The sequence below is a fragment of the Cottoperca gobio genome, chromosome 23 (genome assembly GCF_900634415.1).
Source record: "Cottoperca gobio chromosome 23, fCotGob3.1, whole genome shotgun sequence".
Taxonomy (NCBI): Eukaryota; Metazoa; Chordata; class Actinopteri; order Perciformes; family Bovichtidae; genus Cottoperca; species Cottoperca gobio.
This window is the reverse complement of record NC_041377.1, coordinates 11212613-11233457: the sequence shown is the minus strand read 5'-3', so window position 1 is coordinate 11233457 and position 20845 is coordinate 11212613. Positions and strand designations below refer to the sequence as shown.

Here is a 20845-nt window from a genome sequence, read left to right as displayed (position 1 = left end):
GAGACACATGCTCACAGACACACTGGTGGGTTCCACATGGGACTCATTAATTCAGATATTCAGTAAACCGCCTTTCTCAGTGTATTTGTCTGTCACTATACTCTATTTAATGAGCCTTTATTTCTAAACTCTTGTTCTAAAACCTCGACTTGTTTTGAGTCTGTTGGCCAAGTCCAATCACAACTCAAACTCCACCACCTGGGATTACACGAGTCTGCAAATGACACACTTCACTTTCCAGAGAAAAACCTTCTGCTGCTTGACCAAATGCTTTCTTCCTCTTAGGGGAGCTACCTTTTGGTGTGTGTGTGTGTGTGTGTACAGAATGTGTGTGTGAATGCTTCTGGGAACGTGTTTGTCAGACAGTTTGTGTGTGAGCATACGGCCAGGCTTATGCAATGAGGAGAAAGTCAACGCTAAACTGAACAACAAAGTTAAAGTCTATTAAAAGCGAGAGCTGCGACCAGGGGCTCTGAAATATTCACACACTTAAAGTCTTTCAAACAGAACTCACACACGAGTCTAAAACCCTCTCGCTGTGATAGAAAGCTGTAATGTGGAGCTGTTAAACCTACAACAAAAAAAAAGGTCCTTATTGTGTTTTTCTTTACACGTTTTACATTTCCTTATGTGCATGTTCATGTGTTTGTTACTGTATAATTATAAGGCGCATGTAATGTTGGAACTTGTGACCACGGCAGGACACCTGAGCCATTACCTAAAGAAGACCGAGAGATGCGGCTGAAAGCTCTGAGAGTTCCTATTTGTTTAAATGCAGACAGATGGAACAGTGCTCTCTTCATTTATTTGTCATGACAATTTTCTTCTGTGAACACATTTGGGTGCCGTTTAGTCAAATTTGAGAGCAGCTCTATTCTGGACTGGTTTTAGTGGAATCACCATCACATAAACTCCTCTATCTGCACCAACAAAGACAGTCTGCACATCAGGCGTGTGTGTGTACTGTGTGTGTGTGTAATACAAGTGTATCTTTGTCCTTTGTTGTGACTGCTGTTTGTTGTTTTTGAAAGTGGGCTGCCTATTTATGGTAACACGCTAGCAAGCATATTGAAACGCACACAAAGTATAGATTTTGGGCAACTGTCTAGAGGGGGAAAAAAGAAAAAAGAACAGCAACAAAACAAATTCTTTTTTTTACCTCGATGAAGCCCCTGGAGACGCTTGGAGAGTCTCAGGGCTTATTCTGCCTTTTTGCGCGCACACACACACACACACACACACACACACACACACACACACACACACACACACACACACACACACACACACACACACACACACACACACACACACACACACACACACACACACACACACACACACTACACATCCTCATGAAATGTAAAACCAATGCGAGCATGGACATTGACATTTCACATTCCCTACCAGCTCAGCTATCTTTCCCACTTTTAATAACACCGTCATTCAAAGTATTTTTCATTCTCTTTGTGTGTTGTTTTCAGTCAATGAAAAACTAAAATGGAAATCTTTTCATAACCGAAACCCTCTGAAGGAGGCAGACTCTTTACTCATCCACAACCTCCTGTCCCATCTACCCAACTGCTGCCTCTCTGTCGCTGCTGCCAGTCAGCCAGACGGTCACATTTGTGCCCGCAGAAATCAGACTAAAGCACCGACTGGGACTTTTTCACCGTCGCTCTCTGCCAAAAAGTCAATGCGTCACATGTTGAAACTGCTCCATATGCAAACACACGAGTACACACACAAACACAAACCGCAACAGGCCGGCTACAAAACAGTGGGCTCGGGTGTGATGTGCACTCTGCCAAATGAGGGAGAGGAGAGCATGTGTGTTGAAGGTTAATGGACAGCTTAGTGGAGGTCAATCACACTGCAGCTGCAATACTGCTCGATAGGACAGGAGCACACACGCACACGCACACACGCACACGCACACGCACACACACACACAGGGGATTTGAAAACTATAAAGAGGACAAAAGCTGTGCCATAAGCCCTACTGTGATTCTATTTTATTACTACTCTTCATCACTAACGATAGGATGTCGGAAAATAGTTCAATGTGCCCACATGTTTTGCGGTTCAGGCTGCGGAGCTATAAACTGTGCAAACGAATGTTCATGTTTTAAAAAATAAGTGCTTAGAAGGAAAAGGATGCAGCAGTCAAAAGCAACGTGCCTTTCTTTCAAAAGAAAGCTAAAATAGAGGATTAAAATAAGCGAGCGTATCTCACAGTAAAGTGCGTTAAGTGCCCAGGATCCAAGTGAACTTACGTTTGAACCTGAGTGACTAATTTCCATTTCATATGTGGTCTAACGGTTAGAAAGGGTGAGTGCAGATTTGTTTTTAAACTGAGAGATGGAAGCCCGAAAGTGAAGCATAAATGCATAACGGCTCCGCATGACCTGCCAGTGGTGCAAAATGTGGCAGCCCAGTGCGTCCTCCTGCCTCCGTTAATCAGTCTACAGAAACCACATCTCTTCATTCTTGCTTGCGTCAATCTACTCCTCGCTCCTTCCATCCCTCTAAAAGCTCTCTGTAAAAACCCAGGGAAATATGCTTGGGGAATCCATTTGGGGAATTTAACTGTTTTTGTTTTTTGTCTTCTCGCAATCTAAATTGATTTCTACTTAGCATGTGCGCGTTATTCTGCAAGCACACTGGAAATAAACTGTCTGGGCAAAAGTTGAACAAATAAAACTTTACTTCTTTGTAAAGAGCTCTCGTCTCCGCGTGTCCGTGTTTACACTTTACATCTGGTGAACAGAGTTCCGCTACACGATTTGAGTTTGGAAACATCCTCATGAGAATCAATTTCATAGAATGAGTCTCGACTACAACATCTAGAGATAAACGGAAGCATGATTCTGAAAACGGCATAAATTATTCTTACTTCAAATGTAAACAGAAGCTTATTTTAGTGGCTAGTTTTTGTTTGACTGTTTACTGGATGGCATCTGTGGCCACGAACAGCCACGTAAGAGTTCGTTCATCCAGTCAGGAAGCTTCGTGTTGATGTGCTATTTTACACCCTAAAGATACTTTAGTTTTTCTTTATCTTGCATGAAACATTACAAATGAATAAATAAAGTTAACTATTTCAAAACTAAATGATCAGAAATGTTTTATTTGATGCAAAGCTTATTATTGCACTTTGCATCATCAGAGCTTCAACGTTAAACTAATCTCTCGTGTTTTTTATGTCACATTCATAAAAATGACTTACTCATTAAGAACGTTTCTATTTATAATCCACAGGAGGAACAGAAAGTGCACAGTGAGCAGAGCCGCTTGTCACTCATGTTCTCTATCGAGGTGACGCGTCTGTAACAGACTGCAGTGGTGTTACCGTAACAACCTCCACCTCAAAACCCAAAGAGATGATGAAAAACACACACACACACACACACACACACACACACACACACACACACACACACACACACGCACACACGCACACACACACACGTCACTGTATCTACCGTAAATATTAGCGCTCGTCTTGGTATACATTTTATTTAATTTGAATTTGCTTTAATCCACAACTACTTATTTACTTGAACTTTTTCACTTACTTACTTTTTGGAAGTATTGAAATCTTTAAACTTAAAATCTATTCAGCCAGAATAATTAATGATTATAATAATGTATCTAAAGAGATGCTAATTAGATTGTCATTGTTCTAAGCACAATGACACAAAGGCACAAACATCTTTTTTAATTCCTAATTGTAATTCCCATATTTACGTGTTGTTTCGAGAGGAGACGGTGGATCTGCACTTGGTGAACTCCAGTTGAAGAGCACAAAGTGAGAAGGAACTAAATATTGGAGCTGAGGGGTGAGATGCCTCGAAAGAAACCGAGGGAGGTTGATTACAAATCTGCCTCTTATGAAACAATCATTGTTCTTTCCTCTCCGGCGATATAATTACCTGTGCTGTTGTAAGGTAACAGTTAATATTATAATATCTAAATCGGTCCCTGCTGGTCCCTGATACATCTCATATAACCCTCCAGATTTATCAATATTTCCACAGCCAGTTAGCTTTCTCCTCTTCCACCACTTCACATTTAACAGCCACACTTCATTAGCAAATGTACATATTGCTACAGGCTGACATTCTTTCAGAAAGCAGAAAAGCCATTTAATTTCTTTTTTCTCCTTCAGGCTCGGACACGAAATGACATAAGACGTATTATTTCTGAAATAATAGGAAGTTCAACCGGATGCGTGTCTGGAGCCGGGGGCAACCTGTGGAGCCTCTCGCTCCAATAGTGAGCGATCCAGTGAGGCTAAACATTGCTCTCTCCCCGTCAGCCTAGTTGGAGAATTGTCTCTTTTTTTGACGGCTTTTTAATTTCCACACAGGCTAATAACAGTGGAGACAGTTATATAGGATTCCTGTGATGTGGTGGTAAACGCAGGCCGATCGGGGGGCATTACCGAGCTCCGACCTGAGAGGGGAAACTTGTTTCTCCTCTTTGTCAGGTAAAGAAGAGGGTGGCTCGAGCATGCCTGCTGGAGGGGAGAAAGAAATCAAATAAGTTGGTGCACGCTGGTGAGCAGGAGAAGGGCACAAGGGACACCACTGGAGTGAAGTTTTATTAGGTGACTCTGCCAAGTTTATGGAATACAAGCGGGGGCTGTGAGTCTCAATGTGTGTGTGCGGGCCAGAAGGAGAATAGATTTTTGGAGCCTGATCCCTCCTATCTATTTCTCCACTGGATCATACCACAGACAGGATAGAGAAGGCAGTCAAGTGTTATGACACTTCAGATGATAAGATTGCTTTTGACACTGTGCCCACTTTTCTCTGTAATCCAAGCCTTTGATTTAACCCTGGGATAATTCACGCCACATGTGGCTGTAGAAATGTATTGAAAACCTGCAAGGTGGAGCTGAGATAACTTCAGATATGGATCTTGAGGTCCAGTCAAAATGCCCCCTAAACATTTATCAAGGTCATGTGGACATACACGTCTTCCATGAAGACGACAATTGTTTTCCATTATATTGAATTTAAACTTGTCCATGTCCAAAACCACACATGAAAACCAAAACGCAGTATAATCATTTATTTATGTCATTTACCTCATTTATGTGCACTTTTGCATTTTGCTGTCATGTATGGAGCCCAGCCCCTGCTCGACAGACAGACAGACAACAGACAGACAGACAACAGACAACAGACAACAGACAACAGACAACAGACAACAGACAACAGACAAACAGACCGACAGATAGACAACAGACATACAGACAGACAACAGACAACAGACAGACAACAGACAGACGGACAAACAGAAAGACAACAGACAGACAGACAACAGACAAACCAATAGACAACAGACAGACAACAGACAGACAGACAACAGACAGACCAATAGACAACAGACAGACAACAGACAGACCAATAGACAGACAGATAACAGACAGACAACGGACAGACAACAGACAGAAAACAGACAGACAACAGACAGACCGATAGACAACAGACAGACATACAACAGACAGACCAATAGACAACAGACAGATAACAGACACAGACAGACAACAGACAGACAGATAGACAACAGACAGACAGAACACAGACGGACAGACAACAGACAGAAAACAGACAGACAACAGACAGACCGATAGACAACAGACAGACATACAACAGACAGACCAATAGACAACAGACAGATAACAGACACAGACAGACAACAGACAGACAGATAGACAACAGACAGACAGAACACAGACAGACCCGCCACAACAAAAAAGCAAATAAGAGTAATTTAATATTCTAATCTGTGCAAAGATTACCTAGAGCGTTTCTTCATTTATACTTTGTTATTTTGTAAACAAATATAAAAACATTAATTAACAGCTTGGATGCAGGTACTTGTTGTTCTTAATGCAATGCAGAGCTATTAATATGTCAAGCTTATACATTGGATTGATTTTAATAACGTTAATTTTCTTGAAGTGTGCACTGTGCAGAAGTAACGGATCAGGACTGGGTGTCAAGAGATATAATATTAAATGACTCAGATCAGGATCGAGGGCACAAAAACTTGATCGGGATTTTTAGTTTGTAGTGGAAACATGGAGCTACGGCCAGGGGGCGACTACCTTAATTAATCTCTGCTGAGCGTAGAGTTTAAACATGAGGAAACAGCAAGCCTAGCGCTCTCCAAAGTTTCAAAATGTGACAACAAACACCTCTAAAACTGTATTCCTTTGAAACGTGGAACTATATGCAGCCTGTCATTTTGTTCCACTCATTTCTACCTTTTTTGTTTTATTTTTATTTCTGAATCCATTTTTTTCCCTTCATGCTCCTTCAGGCGGTCAACCCATCATTTATAAAGGCCGCAGGGCAGCTGTGCTTTGCAAGCCCAATGTTCACTGCAGTGTTCACATACTGCATACAAACACAGGTGTAACACAAACACACACACACATACCACACACACACAACAAATATATACTCGCAAACATGGAGAGACAAACATGCCCAATCAAACTCAACCTCAAACAAACCATTAATGTGGTGTTATCTATGATACATTATCCACACACACACACACACACACACACACACACACACACACACTCACACACTGCTGAGGGGCCCCTCCTCTCCCATCCCCGTACCTGGCTGCCTGCACTGCAGCCAATGCTTTGCAACTTCATACGACATCACGAGCCCTCAATTAGGTAGAGTACCAAACAAAGCAGTCGTTAATGGTTAAAGCACCCAGTTGGTAACCTCCCACTTCCAAAAAAACACAAGCAGGCACACACACACACACACACACACATACACGCACACCTTTAATGACATCTTTTCTGCGGCACATTAGCTATTGTGTGGTAATTAATGGGAGAGTCATGGTGTTCAAAAAGCCAGTCTTCTCTCTGCAGACTGGGAGCTGTACACCGCAACAATGGCTTAATGAGTAAACACACCGCATGTCTCATGAATAAATTATTTGTGCCTCGCAATTAATTTTCCCTATTGAAGTTTGAAAAAAAAAGCAGGACTGTTACCAGTCTTCATAAATCAAAAAAGAGAGGGAGGGGACATGACGGCAACTTTGTGTGTGCGTGTGTGTGCGTGTGTGTGCGTGTGTGCGTGTGCGTGCGTGTGCCTAAGATCCTATGTAATGTGTTTATTATTTCTGCCGTATTATCTGTGCAAATGTGTTTTATGTGCCTGTGAATCTGGGTTTTTTTAATAGCGTGTTTATGAGTGAGATTACATATGTTTTTGTCTTTAAGTGGGTTTGTATGCAAGGGTTTTTTATGTTTTGCACAAATTAGTGTTTGTTTCAATGTGTCTGCATGTAAATTATTTATGTACAGCGTGCGTGTGTACGTGTGTGCGTATGCTGCATATCAAACTTACCGAAAGGAGCTTCCACGTTATCGGTCGGACCTGTCGTGGGATTCCGGACCAGCTGAGTTTCCGTAGCTCCTCTGCAAAACAAGAAAAGAAATAAAAAAGGGGCCGTTTAAGATTCAGAACGACTTTCAACTTCCTCGACGTATCGACCAATAAATAGCAGGGCGATAATATCCGCCGATATCATGTTATCACCGATATTATATTCTCTCATTGTTTGGGCTTGAACTGAGCAGAGAATTTCTATTTCTTTTATCTGCCCAGCCTTACTTCATGCTAACAAAAACACTTCTCTCTCTCTTTCACTTCCCTGAAATCATCTCATGTGCAGATTATTAACTAGATTCTCTCCAGGCCAGTTGATAAGAGGTTTAAATTCAACTTTTAAATTGGCAGAGAGTTGGTCCCGTTGGGTCTATGAAGTCTTAATGCTAGGTGCTGCACAGACATCCAACACGTATCCATGTCTCTCACATCGCACACCGACAGTAAGGGAGGATGTAGGCTCAACAGTGACGGGTATTTAGCAACCCGTGTTTTCTATTTCATCCCGTGTTTAGTGAATTGTAGATAATAACTAGACTACAATAAATGTGCAGGATATAATTTCCCTGCAGCATAACGAGATCTTGTTAATAAACAGAGCTAAAGCTATTATTTGACACATTTTCTTCACCCAAATAACTGTTCCTGGAGGAAAGTTAAATCACAGAATGAACCGTCTACCAGGACCAGGCAGCTTAGGAAATATACGAGCGTTTCTCAGCAGTGTTTCTTAAGAAGCAGGCAGTTCCTGGATGAGTTCTCACCAACATTAACTCATCCATTATTCACAGATAGGTCTCCCTCTGCCGGGCCTTGCAAGTCTACAAACCCCCCATTAGCATTCAATAAGACAAGTTGCCACAGCTAAACTCAGGCAAATGTGAAAACGCAATGGAAATCTCTTCGCTTGTAATTGCGCTGCCACTGTTTTACCTGCATTCCAAGAGTGAAGGGAGGAGGGGGGAAATTGATTTCCGTGCAAATTAAATGGCACTGCTTTAATATACTTTTCTGAAAGAGAGAAAAAAGAAGAAACAACTGTACTTAATGAATAAGCCAAGTTCTTCCTCGACTCTTATTCAAAGCACAGGCTGGAAATTGATAAGTCCCTCGCACAGAGTGAACGATATTGATTAGTGCTGCCAAATGACTCTGCCTTGCCTGTTCTTCAAGGTAAATGCAATGGAGAGTCAGAGACAGATAGCAGGATCGGAAATAACAATCAGCTAAACAGCAATGGGCTAAGTCCATTGGCTAAATTGAGTGAAACGCATTAGAGCTTGTTCAGCTGATGGGAGAAGCCATTTATTCACTATAGTTCCTGTGCATCTTCCACTTAAAATTTCTCCCTTACCTTGTCCCCAGTGACTTTAATTATATAGAAATTCAATACAGTGATCTAGTGCAAAGCACGGCTGTTGGTTTGGAGGCAATCGGAGCCCCACAGTATGGAAAGGTTTCGATTACCCCAAGGTTACCTATGCAGCAGCAAGTCCCATTTAAAAACATAGATGAAAGAAACTCTCTCAGACACGACACAGACCATGACAGTTGTGTGTAAGTGTCTGCACATGAGACACAGGAGAAGCTGTTTACCTCTCCCTTAATCTCTAGCTTTCAGGCGTAGTTAGAACTGTGCATGGAAATTCAATTTGCCAGTTTTCTGAGATTGGCGCTATGAGCCACTTAAAGGGGAACTCCGCCACCTTAACACATCGAAGGGCTCACAGGTATTGGGGAGTATTACTGCATATGTGGAAAAAATAATGTATAAAGCCTTTTGTGGCTCCAGAGGGAGCTGTGCAAAAACTGATAAGATTGCCTCAAAAGATGTCACTTGAGTCAGCTTTGGTTGGGGATGTGGATTTTGAAGTCAGTGAGCTTACCAGACCTTATCTCTGCTTTAGGTTCGAGGTTTTCAGGGTAGCATTGTGGGTAATGTAGGCAACAGGCTTTAACAAGAAAAAAAAAATGCAGGCAATCAAAAAAAAAAAATATATCTAGTTCTGTAGCATTGATTTTTATCATTTGTATACTTTCCATAAAGTCTGCAGTCCACAGACGTTACAAGAGGTCAGTGCTCGATCGATCGGAGCACTCTTTCTGATAGTTTTCCATATCATCCGGGAGAACTATTTATCAAGCAATACCTTGTGTTAGTGACATGGTATAATACAAGATAGATGCCAGCATTGATTAGCTGTGATCCTGTCTCCATTCCAGTCCAGTCCCAGCGTGGTTCATTAGAGAACATCCTTTTTTTGCAGGCTCACGTAAAAGTAATGCAGGAGCTTTGCCAATTGATTGCCTACTGCATGTCAAAGATTATGTGCATACATTTTTACAAATTTGGACCTTTCACAGCTCCGCATTTCAATACTGCCGGATTTATTTTTTACATTTTACTTTGAGTCTATAGCGCCAGTACCTGTGTGTGTCCATATTCATATGTGTGAATGCTCGCAATGTAGAGTACATGTAGAGAGTGACTGCCGCAGTGAAGTTATGTAGAAGGCACTTACAACAAAGTCCAAGACTTTAAGGGGGGAAATCATTATCTTGTGTGCACCCCTACATTCATTACTCTCCCAACTGCTAGTCAAGGATGTCTCTCCTCTTGCCTTGCACCCTTTGACCCTTCATCTGTACTGTCAGACAAAGAAATGAGTCCATGAATCTTGTGGGCTTGGGCTTAATTAAACTACGTTATATTTCCCCCAGCTGGCATTAATCTCACCATAGGGGGTTACAGAGAGGAGGGGTGAAAGGACGTGAGGCACAAATGAGCTAATAGTCTTTACATCTTGATGCTGCAGTGATCTCCAGCAAGCATCGTCCCCTTTGGTCAAACACTTTATATTGCAGATACGACTGGAGTACAAGGAACGCGTGCACTGAACAGGCTTGTTTGTGTGTGGGTAGAAGTGTGCAGAGAGGGCAAGGGGCAAATATTTACTTGGCACCATGCGGCCAACAGAACAAGCAGATGTGCCCGTTAGACCCATACATCATACACAGAAAAAGCACACACACACACACAGCATCTACTCCTGAACATCGCTGTCTTCCCAACACTCTCCAGCAGAGAGATGGACCACTGCAGAATCCAAATCGCAACGTGAGCCCAGATGCCTTATAGGCCCCCGTTACTACTGACGCACTGGTCCAGATCATGAAAAGACAATGATTAGTCCTGGGCTAAAAGGCTGCATATATGTTATCCATAATCCATCTGTGAAGTAGAATCTGTGGTGATGCTTTATTCTAATGCAAATACACGCTCATGGGAAACGTGTCTCGACCCGTATTAGATCTTAATATATAGCTGTCCACTGCTCTCAGCTCCAATATCAGAGACATACTTTCTGAGGAATAAAGCTCCATCCCCCACAGTGGGCAGAGACAGAGAGGGCAACATGAGCACAGTGGACGTACAGGCTAAATTGCAGATGTCGTTTCATTAGTGAGAGGCTAGCTCATCTCTCAGAAAGCATATATGGCTCTCTAGGGCATCTCTTGTGCATTCTGAATGAGACAGCCAAGCCCTCGCTCCACAGGAATAAATTAAAGGCATTTCATGACATTTTGAAAATTAATCTGTTGTTTTTGCTCAGCGGGTACTTGTCACAAAGTGGGTGGAAAAGTTTCTGGAATGTCCCGGAGGTGACAAGGGACTAGCTGTCCCCGTCAGTTTCAGTGAGCAAAGTTAACAATGCAAACAAGACATTTCTAGTGGACACATTTGTCACTCTCCTCTATACATAGTAACTCAAAGAAAAAACACTGCTAATTGACATTACTTTCTCTACAGGAACAATGCAGAGGCAACCCATTAAAGTGAAACTTCAATTTACAGTCAATTCACCCCACATGCAATAATTGTTGAAATGTACATATAAAAAGTGCATGCGGGGGCAAGCGAAAACAGAATTCCCCTTGTGGGAACAATAAAATATCACATTATTATAAACATGCTATGGAATTAGTGTGATAAGTATTGTGGGTGTTTTTCATGCTGGCAGACCTCGGGGGAGGAGAGAGAAGCTCGATTCCTCCCCGGCACTAAAAACACCTGTAACATCAGCAACCTGCAACTCAAGGGCAACTGCTGCCGGTCTGTGTGTCTACTGTATTCCATTATGCATGCACTTACAGGGGTGCACTTTGTCTTGGCTGGAGTTAAGCTGGGGACCACAGGGGGCGATTAGGACACCATGTACCTTCTGTTGAACACCCCACAACAGCTGCTCTGATCAGGGACTCTCAGAGGTAACGGATGCTCAATGACTCTTGAAACATTCAGAGGGCAAAATATAACTAAATATCAGTTTTCTTTATTTCATATTAACTTATCTGACCAGCTGAGGTAACCAAAAGTATTTTAAAGCAGCAGCTTGAGAGTAGTTACAAAGTGAGGGAAGGAGTTTAGGAGTCGGTTTCCCAGTACAGTCGCTCGTGTGTATTTTTTATTTATTATTAAGTCCTGTGTTAAATGTCCTTGTTAGTTTTTATCATATTTAGTCAACCCCATCCTGTTTTTGTCATCATATTGTATTGAACATTTCTTTCTAATATATGACCTTGTTTCTTTCTTAAGTAAGGTACATTGAGTCCTCTTGGCTGGGAAAAGGCTTCAGATATCCTGTGCACAGCAGTGATTCTCTCCTGGGTGCCGGCTTGTGAAGGATGAACCACAATAAAAGCAAAAGAAATCAAAGTTCCAGCGTGCACCAGGATAGACACTATTTTATTCACAGAATACATTTAAACAAGAAGTCAACTGCGCGTTTCGCATGTTGCTTCATCTGATTGCCCTTTGACTGTTCTCTGTTATAGCACGCACAGCTGCATTGAAGAAAAAACTAATACTATAATATTTGGTCTCCTCTTTATTCACAAAAATAAGAGATTTTGTTTGTTTTTATTGCATTTTAGTGTCTTTTCTCGTCAATAATATTGCATGTTGTAATATAGTCACAGTTGGTGTTTAATGATGTCGAACATATTTAGTCATAGTTTCTGTTAAAGGCCACTCTACTGTACTGGCTGAGGAAGCAGAGAATGTGTCTTATTCACCTCTCTGGCCCAGATTCTCTCCGCCTGCACGGGGATTTGGAATCACACCGAGATTTGTAATGACTGACTCCTCGGCTGAGTTCAGTGCCCGCAGCTAGTTCAGACATTTCTGTAATAGCAGCAGGACAGAGAGGAACGAACAGCGTATACGTTTGTAGACTGAAAACTGCAACTAGCGTTCATTTTCGTTATAGATTAATCTGCTCTCTCAATTAATCAACCGACCATTCATGAAACATATTGCAAAAATGTCCGTTATAATATCCCAAAGCCCAAGGTGATGTATCTAACATCCATTTTTTATACGACCAAAAATATTCAATTTACTATCATATATGACAAAGGATCAATCCTTACATTTGAGAAGATGGAACCAGTTGGCAGAAGTTGGCCATAAAAAAACAACAAATGATTATTGAAATAGTTGCTAACTAATCGATTAATTGACTAATGGTTGCAGCTCAATTATAGATATGGATATACCAGTGCCACCACTAGAGTCCTGCATGCATTCATAAAGAATTGTTTGTACCCGAGTCGACCAAAACTGGAGCTCTCGGAGCTAAACGGGCCAAGTGAGGGCTCTTACTATAAGCAAGAGAGCAATATGAGAAAACAAATCAAATGGAGTAAGTGGGAGAGTGTGTGTGTATGTGATTGTAAGTGTGTATGTGATAGTGTGCTGCTGCACTTCTTCGATGTCTGCCTGTCTACTTGACTGTCAGTCAGTCCACCTGCCAGCGTGCATGCTTCTGTATGGAGGCCAGTAAGAAGAATAGAAGACAGCGAGAAGTGCTGTCAGTCAGTGCTGGCTGAGCAGGGAGCTGAAGGGAGCGGGAGGGAGGACGGTTGGCGGGCCGGAGCCATGCACTATTCAGGCATCATTCAGACGAAGCGCGACCACTGGGGCAAAACACCACAAGGTTCTCGGCAACACACACGCACGTGAATAACACACACACACCTGCCGAAACTGGGGTTTGTATTCTGTAGCAGGAGCTACCTCAGCAAATCCAAAATCAAGAAACTTCAGTGATTTTATCTCTTGCTTTTCAATACATAAAAGATGTAAAAAGTCTGAACACTCACAAGTACTTCTATACTATTACAAATGCCATCTGTATTTTACCCATAAATGTATAGGATGATAAAGCTATGGTAAAAAGTGCCATCCATTCTTCCCTTGTCCCAGTGTCATCGTAAGCTATTTTGCCAGTGAGGTCAGAAAAACAATACAATCAGGACAGACACCTTTATCATGCAGTTTATTAAAAAGTTAAGCTCCCCTCCTATAAACCTTGAATGCTGCGAGAGTCCTGAACGGTCTAACTCATCTAGAGGACAAAGTGATGGCGCCAGGGAGCAGACTGCTCGTAAACTAATGGGACTCTTGTAAAAAGATACTCCCCCCTGGATTATACCTGCTCAGGAGGCCTGATGGATGGCCCAGATGGTTAGGAGAGGACACTGAGCAGAGATGAGAGTACAGGTGTGAGAACGTGTGTGTTTTTTTGTTTGCTCTAACACAGACTTGTATGGTCTAAATTCCCCCGAGGTTTGCCTTAAAGGTTTTCACATTAAAACAGCTTCTAAAATATCTGACCGGGTGATATTTTATTTTTTAACTCAGTATTATGAGGGAATTATAGACATTTAAAATTTCAGTCATGTTACTTCTACAGGTCATTTGTATTGGAGGGAAAACATTCACATTGCAGCTATTCTTAAAACTCATTAATATGTGTAATGAAATCAGTGAAGATAAAGTAATGAGCTAACAATGCAACCGGTAGATGTAGTACACACACACACACACACACACACACACACACACACACACACACACACACACACACACACACACACACACACACACACACACACACACACACTGTTATCTTCTACACGTAAACATCCGAATCAATTAGTGAATAAACAATAAGAAGAATCAGCAACAATGTTGATAACCAATTAATTATTATTAAATGTTTCAACAATAAATACACAAGTTCCAGATTGGCTAATGGAAATATTTCCTCTTCATTTTGTAAACAGTATCTTTGAGTGTTGGGGCAGTTGGCCGTCCCTTTGGACTTTGCTGACATTTTATAAACTTAATGATTTATTGAGAAACTAAATCAGTAGATTAACAGACAACAGGATATTACAGACAGGATACAGACAACGGGTCACAGTCTTGTGATTTGTTGGTTTTGTGATACATGAAATAAAACATTGTATATATCTGGTCTCTGCACGGCCTTAACATTACCTAAGTTAAAGCTTACTACCCTGGTGGTTGGATTTATCAGTAATGGTATAAAAACAATTGTTAGCCTTAAAGAAGGGAAAGGAAGCCTGTGACATAGGGCTGTATTATTAGTCATGTATAAATGTAGGAAACCATTTAGTCAGGCTGTCGTATGTCTTCATTCTTCTCCTAAATAACTAAATATAGATAATAAACTGGAGGATTAAACTGAAACTGTTGGCAGTGGTCACAACATGTCTTCCCCTGTACATAAAGCGGCCCAGTGACCAGCAAAGAACAGGTGTGGACTGTGAGGTCTGAAGTGTGTTCAGTCAAGCATCTCTTAAAAAGAAAGGATGAAATATTCACAGGGAAGACCACCGTGTAACATCTGAATAAACTAATCCAGACAAGCTGGGCGGCTACTGACACAGAAGACAGCTGGAGGTTGGACCAATCTTATTAAGACAGGTGTTTTGCCTAGGGTAAAGCTAGGAAGCAACACACACACACACACACACACACACACACTTTTTTCCTCTATAACTTTTGACAAATGTCTGCCACTGATGACTCAAATAAAAGACAACCTTTCTGAGAATTCACATGGAAACCTTTTATGTGTAAAGTTGCCACATTTCGAAGAAATGTACCGATGTAGACAGTCTAATGCTGCATTATCTCTTCTTCTACACTTTCCAAGCCTGCGACACACACACCCCTGAAATTGTCACACATGGACAGTGCTTTCAAACGAGGCATTAGGACTGAGTTAAATTGAATTACATCGCCACTTTTCACTTTGATGGCAGCTATTAACTTTGCAAACAGTGCTGATGGTAAGCCTATCATATGGTGGCTGCTGTGTAACAGGATTGTAGCACTGCAGAGTGTGAAGCGAGCAAACTGTGGCAGAAAGTAGCATCCTAAACGTAGATGCTGCAGCGAGGGGGGTGGCCTTTGGAGAGAAGCGTAGTGTTGTGGTGGAGGTGTAACAAAGAGCTGCAGCACCCCCAACAGAGGATGGAGACACACCGTGTGTGTGTGTGTGTATTTTTGTGTACAGTAATTTATGATGTTGATGGCCCATAGATCGACACCATAACATCATGTCTGTGAACACGTGTGGGAGAACATGTCTGGAGTCTTGACTCATAATGACCACGCAAACAGCAAAGTGGAAAACAAGAGGAAAAGAGGAAGAAAGGCAGACAAACAAGGAAAGAAACAGATGAAAAGAGGAAGTAAAAGATAGAATCAGGATAAATTGCCAGGAAGGAGAAGAAGGGAAAGGACCATTGCCATAGCAACAGCAGTATTTCTGCCATCCAGCGATAACTGTTTGATGTCAGATGCCAGCGCTTGGTCTTTAAATCAATTAAATAGATATGCAGGAACTCTGTCAGATCTGACATTGTGACTTATAGCCCATCATAGAGAGAGTGGCTTACAGACAGTATACAACACTAAACACAGTCTGGGGAAAAAACACAAACACTCTTGAACACACACATACGCTGCCTCATGCTGCATTTTGAACAGAGATTGCAGAAGAATCTGACAGACCATCGTAGTGTTGTGAAGATGTTTCCCCTTGTTGTTGGCAATGAGGGGAAACAACTTAGCCAACAGCTAATAGCCCTTTTTTAACTGAAAGGTCGGGGAAGTATGGAACTAAACTAGGAGCTAAAAGTCCCTTTTGCACATTCCTAAAGCAATGACGAATTAAAAAGATGACCGGAGTCACATGAGGAAACAACACAAGTTAATTCTGTTGCCCTTTGCATTTAAGTTTCTTTATCATAAGGTTCTGGATTGGGTTGAGTTAAACTGGAAATACTAGTAATTGGGAAGATTTTCAAGCATATTTCTCCAATCTGGTAGCAAATGTGAAAATATTGCCCCCCTTCACAAATAATGCAGCTGTGGTAAGTGTTGCATTAACAAGAAGTGAAACTCAGGAAGGGACTGGCTGAATCTGTACCTTCTCTTTTTCTCAGTGACTCCCTCTTCACTGTCTGAGCGTTTAGTGGGTGTTGTGTTCAGGTTCACTCAACAGACAGGCTCGCCTCAGGATATCAGGAATAATTAGCTGAAATCAACCTGACATCAATCACCCTACTCTCACACACGCACAGGTCACCTTCTACATGACCTTACATGCTAAACAGACCGCTGTCACAACCTGTCGCAAGGCTCAATGGACAGGGAGAGGGAGAGACCGAGGGGGAGACAGAGGGGGAGAGGGAGAGACAGAGGGGAGACAGAGGGGGAGGGGGAGAGACAGAGGGGGAGACAGAGGGAGAGACAGAGGAGAGACAGAGGGGGAGGGGGAAACAGATGGGAGACAGAGGGGGAGACAGAGGGGAAACAGAGGGGGAGGGGGAGAGACAGAGGGGGAGACAGAGGGGGAGACAGAGGGGGAGAGACAGAGGGGGAGAGACAGAGGGGGAAACCGATGGGAGACAGAGGGGGAGACAGAGGGAGACAGAGGGGCGAAAAGGAAACAGAGGGGAGGAAAGAGAGAGAAGAAAAGAGGGAGGACAGAGGGGAGACAGAGGGGAGACAGAGGGGGAAACAGAAGGGGAGGACAGAGGGAGAGACCAAGGAGAGACAGAGGGGGGACCAGAGGGGAGACAGAGGGGAGACAGAGGGAGAGACAGAGGGGGAGACAGGGGGGAGTGGACGAGGGGGAGACAGAGGGGGAGACAGAGGGAGAGACAGGGGGGAGACAGAGTGGGAGACAGAGGGTGAGAACGAGGGGGAGACAGAGGGGAGACAGCGGGGAAGACAGAGGGGGAGAAGAGGGGAGACAGAGGGGGAGCCAGAGGGGGAGAGGGAGACAAGAGGGGAGAGAGAGAAGACAGGAGGGCGGAGTCAGAGTGGGAGAACAGAGGGGCGACAGAGGAGAAAACCGAGGGGAAAGAGGGGGGAGGCCAGAAGACAGAGAGAGAGACAGAGGGGGAGGAGGAAAGAGGGGGAGAAGAGACAGAGGGGGAGAGAGGACAGGAGGGGGAGACAGAGGGGGAGAGAGACAGAGGGGGAGTCAGAGGAGAACAGAGGGGAGACAGAGGGAGAACAGAGGGGAGACAGAGGGGAGAGAGAGCAGAGAGAGGGAGAGAGACAGAGGGGAGAGAGACAGAGGGGAGAGAGGACAGAGGGGGAGACAGAGGGGGAGAGAGACAGAGGGAGAGAGACAGAGGGGGAGAGAGACAGAGGGGGAGAGAGACAGAGGGGGAGACAGAGGGGGAGAGAGACAGAGGGAGAGACAGAGGGGGAGACAGAGGGAGAGACAGAGAGAGAGACAGAGAGAGAGACAGAGAGAGAGAGAAGGACAGAGAGAGAGACAGACAGAGGGGAGACAGAGGGAGAGACAGAGGGGGAGACAGAGAGAGAGACAGAGAGAGAGACAGAGGGGGAGACAGAGGGAGAGGACAGAGGGGGAGACAGAGGGGGAGACAGAGGGGGAGACAGAGGGGGAGACAGAGAGAGAGACAGAGAGAGATACAGAGAGAGAGACAGAGGGGGAGACAGAGGGGGAGACAGAGGGGGAGACAGCGGGGTGTTTAAGATGAGAGTGCACACGGGATCATTAAGGCAGGTTGGGCATATTTAAGATGATCAAAGAACAGATGACAGTGGAAAGGTGTGTGTGCAAGTGCACTAATGTTGCCTTCTTTCACCATCTAATCCCTTCAATTCAATTCAATTCAGTTCTACAGGGAAAGTTGTGTATCACTTGAGGTACAGAGTGTAACTTCACGCTGCCCAGTGCACTCTGCTACAGTCCCTGCAGACTAAAAAGCCCCCAACACAGAGTAGAAGTAGCTATAATGCTGAGTTATGGGCTAAGTCTATCATTTTATAAAAATCGCACACATTCACACACCGACTAACACGGTCAGACAGAGACAAACAGACTATAGACTGGCAGTCCCAACATGTCGAGGGGCTTGACCCAAAAAAACATGGCTGCCTCTACAATTAATTACACCGTTCAAGAAAGGAACCAACCAATGGATCATCTCAGCCTCCTCTTCCTTTGAGCTCAAGGACTGTCGGTCGAGTTTCTCTTTTACATAAGGGGGGCGCTGACAGCGTCCACTGGTACGTGTGGGAATTGGAATGAGTGTATATGCCTCACAGACAGCGTGTGGGGACAATGCCCTCTGCTTTCAGGACAAGGAGTATAATCCGTCTTGTCATCTCCCTGTTAAGTGAAAACTGCAAAGATCTGCTAATGTAGATGGTAAAAAAGGATCTATGTGAAAGAAATTGCATCAGTATGTCAAACATTTTCATACACAAAGACTGCATCGCTTTAAACCAAGGTCTAAAAATGACTCTTTACTACGAGCAGGCAATGATGTTATCTATTTTTGTTGCAGAAATATTTTGCGACAGTCGGCTTCCTTCAGAGGGTCGCGATTTCTTTCTTTCTGTATTCTCATCCATATCCCATCCTTTGCTGCTGTAATGACCCAATTTTCCCATGGGGATCATTAAAGTTTCATCTTATCTTATCTTATCTGCCCCTATCCCTCTCCCTTCCCCTATCACCCCTCATAACCCCCCTCCCTAAGCCTTCACTTAATTATGTCCCGTGAATGAAGTTCATCTTTCATGCTGCCAGCAGCCGGCAGCGTGGCTCGCCCGTTCTGGGCTATCTAATCATGGTGCAGAGACTAAACTAAATTTAGACAGCCGGCTTGTGATGCCTGGCAGGCCCTAATGGGGGCTGACACCTCAAGACACTCTGCTGATGTACAGGGTACACTCTGCCCGAGCGGGCCGCGACCACCGTTCACTAACGCTGACGACTTGAGAAGTTGTGAAAACTGTTTGTTTTGTTCAAAAAGTTTTCAAGGGGATCACACTTAGAGGTGAAGCGCTGTGCTGACTAAGGCCAGTGAAACTTAATGAAATCCAGCATTTACATTTTAGGATCTTAGCCAATGCTCATAGTGTTTGTGCACCTCAGAGGGATCTACATGTGGCAGCTAAAGCAAATGCACCACGTTGTACAAACTCACACACTTTCATTCAAATTGTAAACCAATCAGCCATGTCGGTTGGCAGATTATGCTTCGTGCAAGTAAACATACCGTTCTATATAAACACATCTGTTTATTAATCATTCATAATATAACAAATGTACTGATGAATATCTCAGTGTTTAAATGCACATCATTCAAGGGGATTTTGACACTTTGTGCAAATTAAAGCATAAACAGTGGATCCGCGCATCATCTTTCAATTATAGAAACAGCCTTAGCGGAGGTCTGCGCTCTCCGAGTGCCCTTATAGCTGCAAATATATTATGTGAGCTGGTAAGTCTCCAGAAATGTCAGTACAGAAATAGCAAAGATATGTTTTAGGTCATTTAGAAAGTGTGTTTGTCCATCAGAAAGCACTGATACGGTCAGATTTAAGGGATTTTTAAACTCTCACATATCAGTATCCGTTTCAAAAATCTAGTATCATTCAGTCCTATCCTGAAAAAGTCTTAAAATAAAACCCCACAGTAACAGGATTATGGCCTGTGTGTGAAACAGACGAGGATGTGTTGACGACGCATTTACAACAAGCGGCAGAAACAGAGCAGATAAGAACACAGAGAAGATTCTCACTAAAAGATGATGAAGTATATTCATACAAGAGGATCTGAATAAAAGCCTTGCTTCTAATAATAGCCGGTCTCAAATTAATGCCGGGTAGCCTCTTCAGTTGTGGTAAATTAAGACCACAGTCACTATTTGAGAATGGAGGCTACGGTATTTAAACTGTGTCATTTCTGCACTGAAATATCTCCGACACACTCCTTTTGTATTTAGCATATTTAGGGTATTTAGACGGGCACATAACCCGTTGTCTTGCTTAGCACTGCACTTTTATAAGTCTCTCCCCTGCTCTCACTTCGTGTTCCCCTTCTGTCGGTACACTCGACACACACAATGCACAATGCAACGACTCCCTTTACATTCTTTATGTAAGCACGGAACAGATCTGGACTTAAAGGCTTTTTACACAGATTTTACACAGAAACGCTTCAAATAAATCTAGAAATGAATTAAAA

The 20845-nt window shown here is 43.1% G+C and overlaps 1 protein-coding gene across 8 annotated transcripts in view; it reads right to left on the bottom strand.

The window, feature by feature from the left end:
- tbc1d22a (TBC1 domain family, member 22a) overlaps nt 1-20845 on the bottom strand; it is a 108590-nt gene that overhangs the window by 79016 nt on the left and 8729 nt on the right. For 5 of the 8 annotated variants that reach the window (XM_029461963.1, XM_029461965.1, XM_029461964.1 and 2 more), the window contains exons 6-7: nt 8376-8453; nt 7401-7471 (exon numbers count right to left, since the gene is read on the bottom strand). In XM_029461963.1, coding sequence (XP_029317823.1) covers nt 7401-7471; nt 8376-8453 — 149 coding nt within the window. The remainder of the gene's footprint in view (nt 1-7400; nt 7472-8375; nt 8454-20845) is intronic. The other 3 variants (XM_029461966.1, XM_029461968.1, XM_029461967.1) reach the window with 1 other exon arrangement.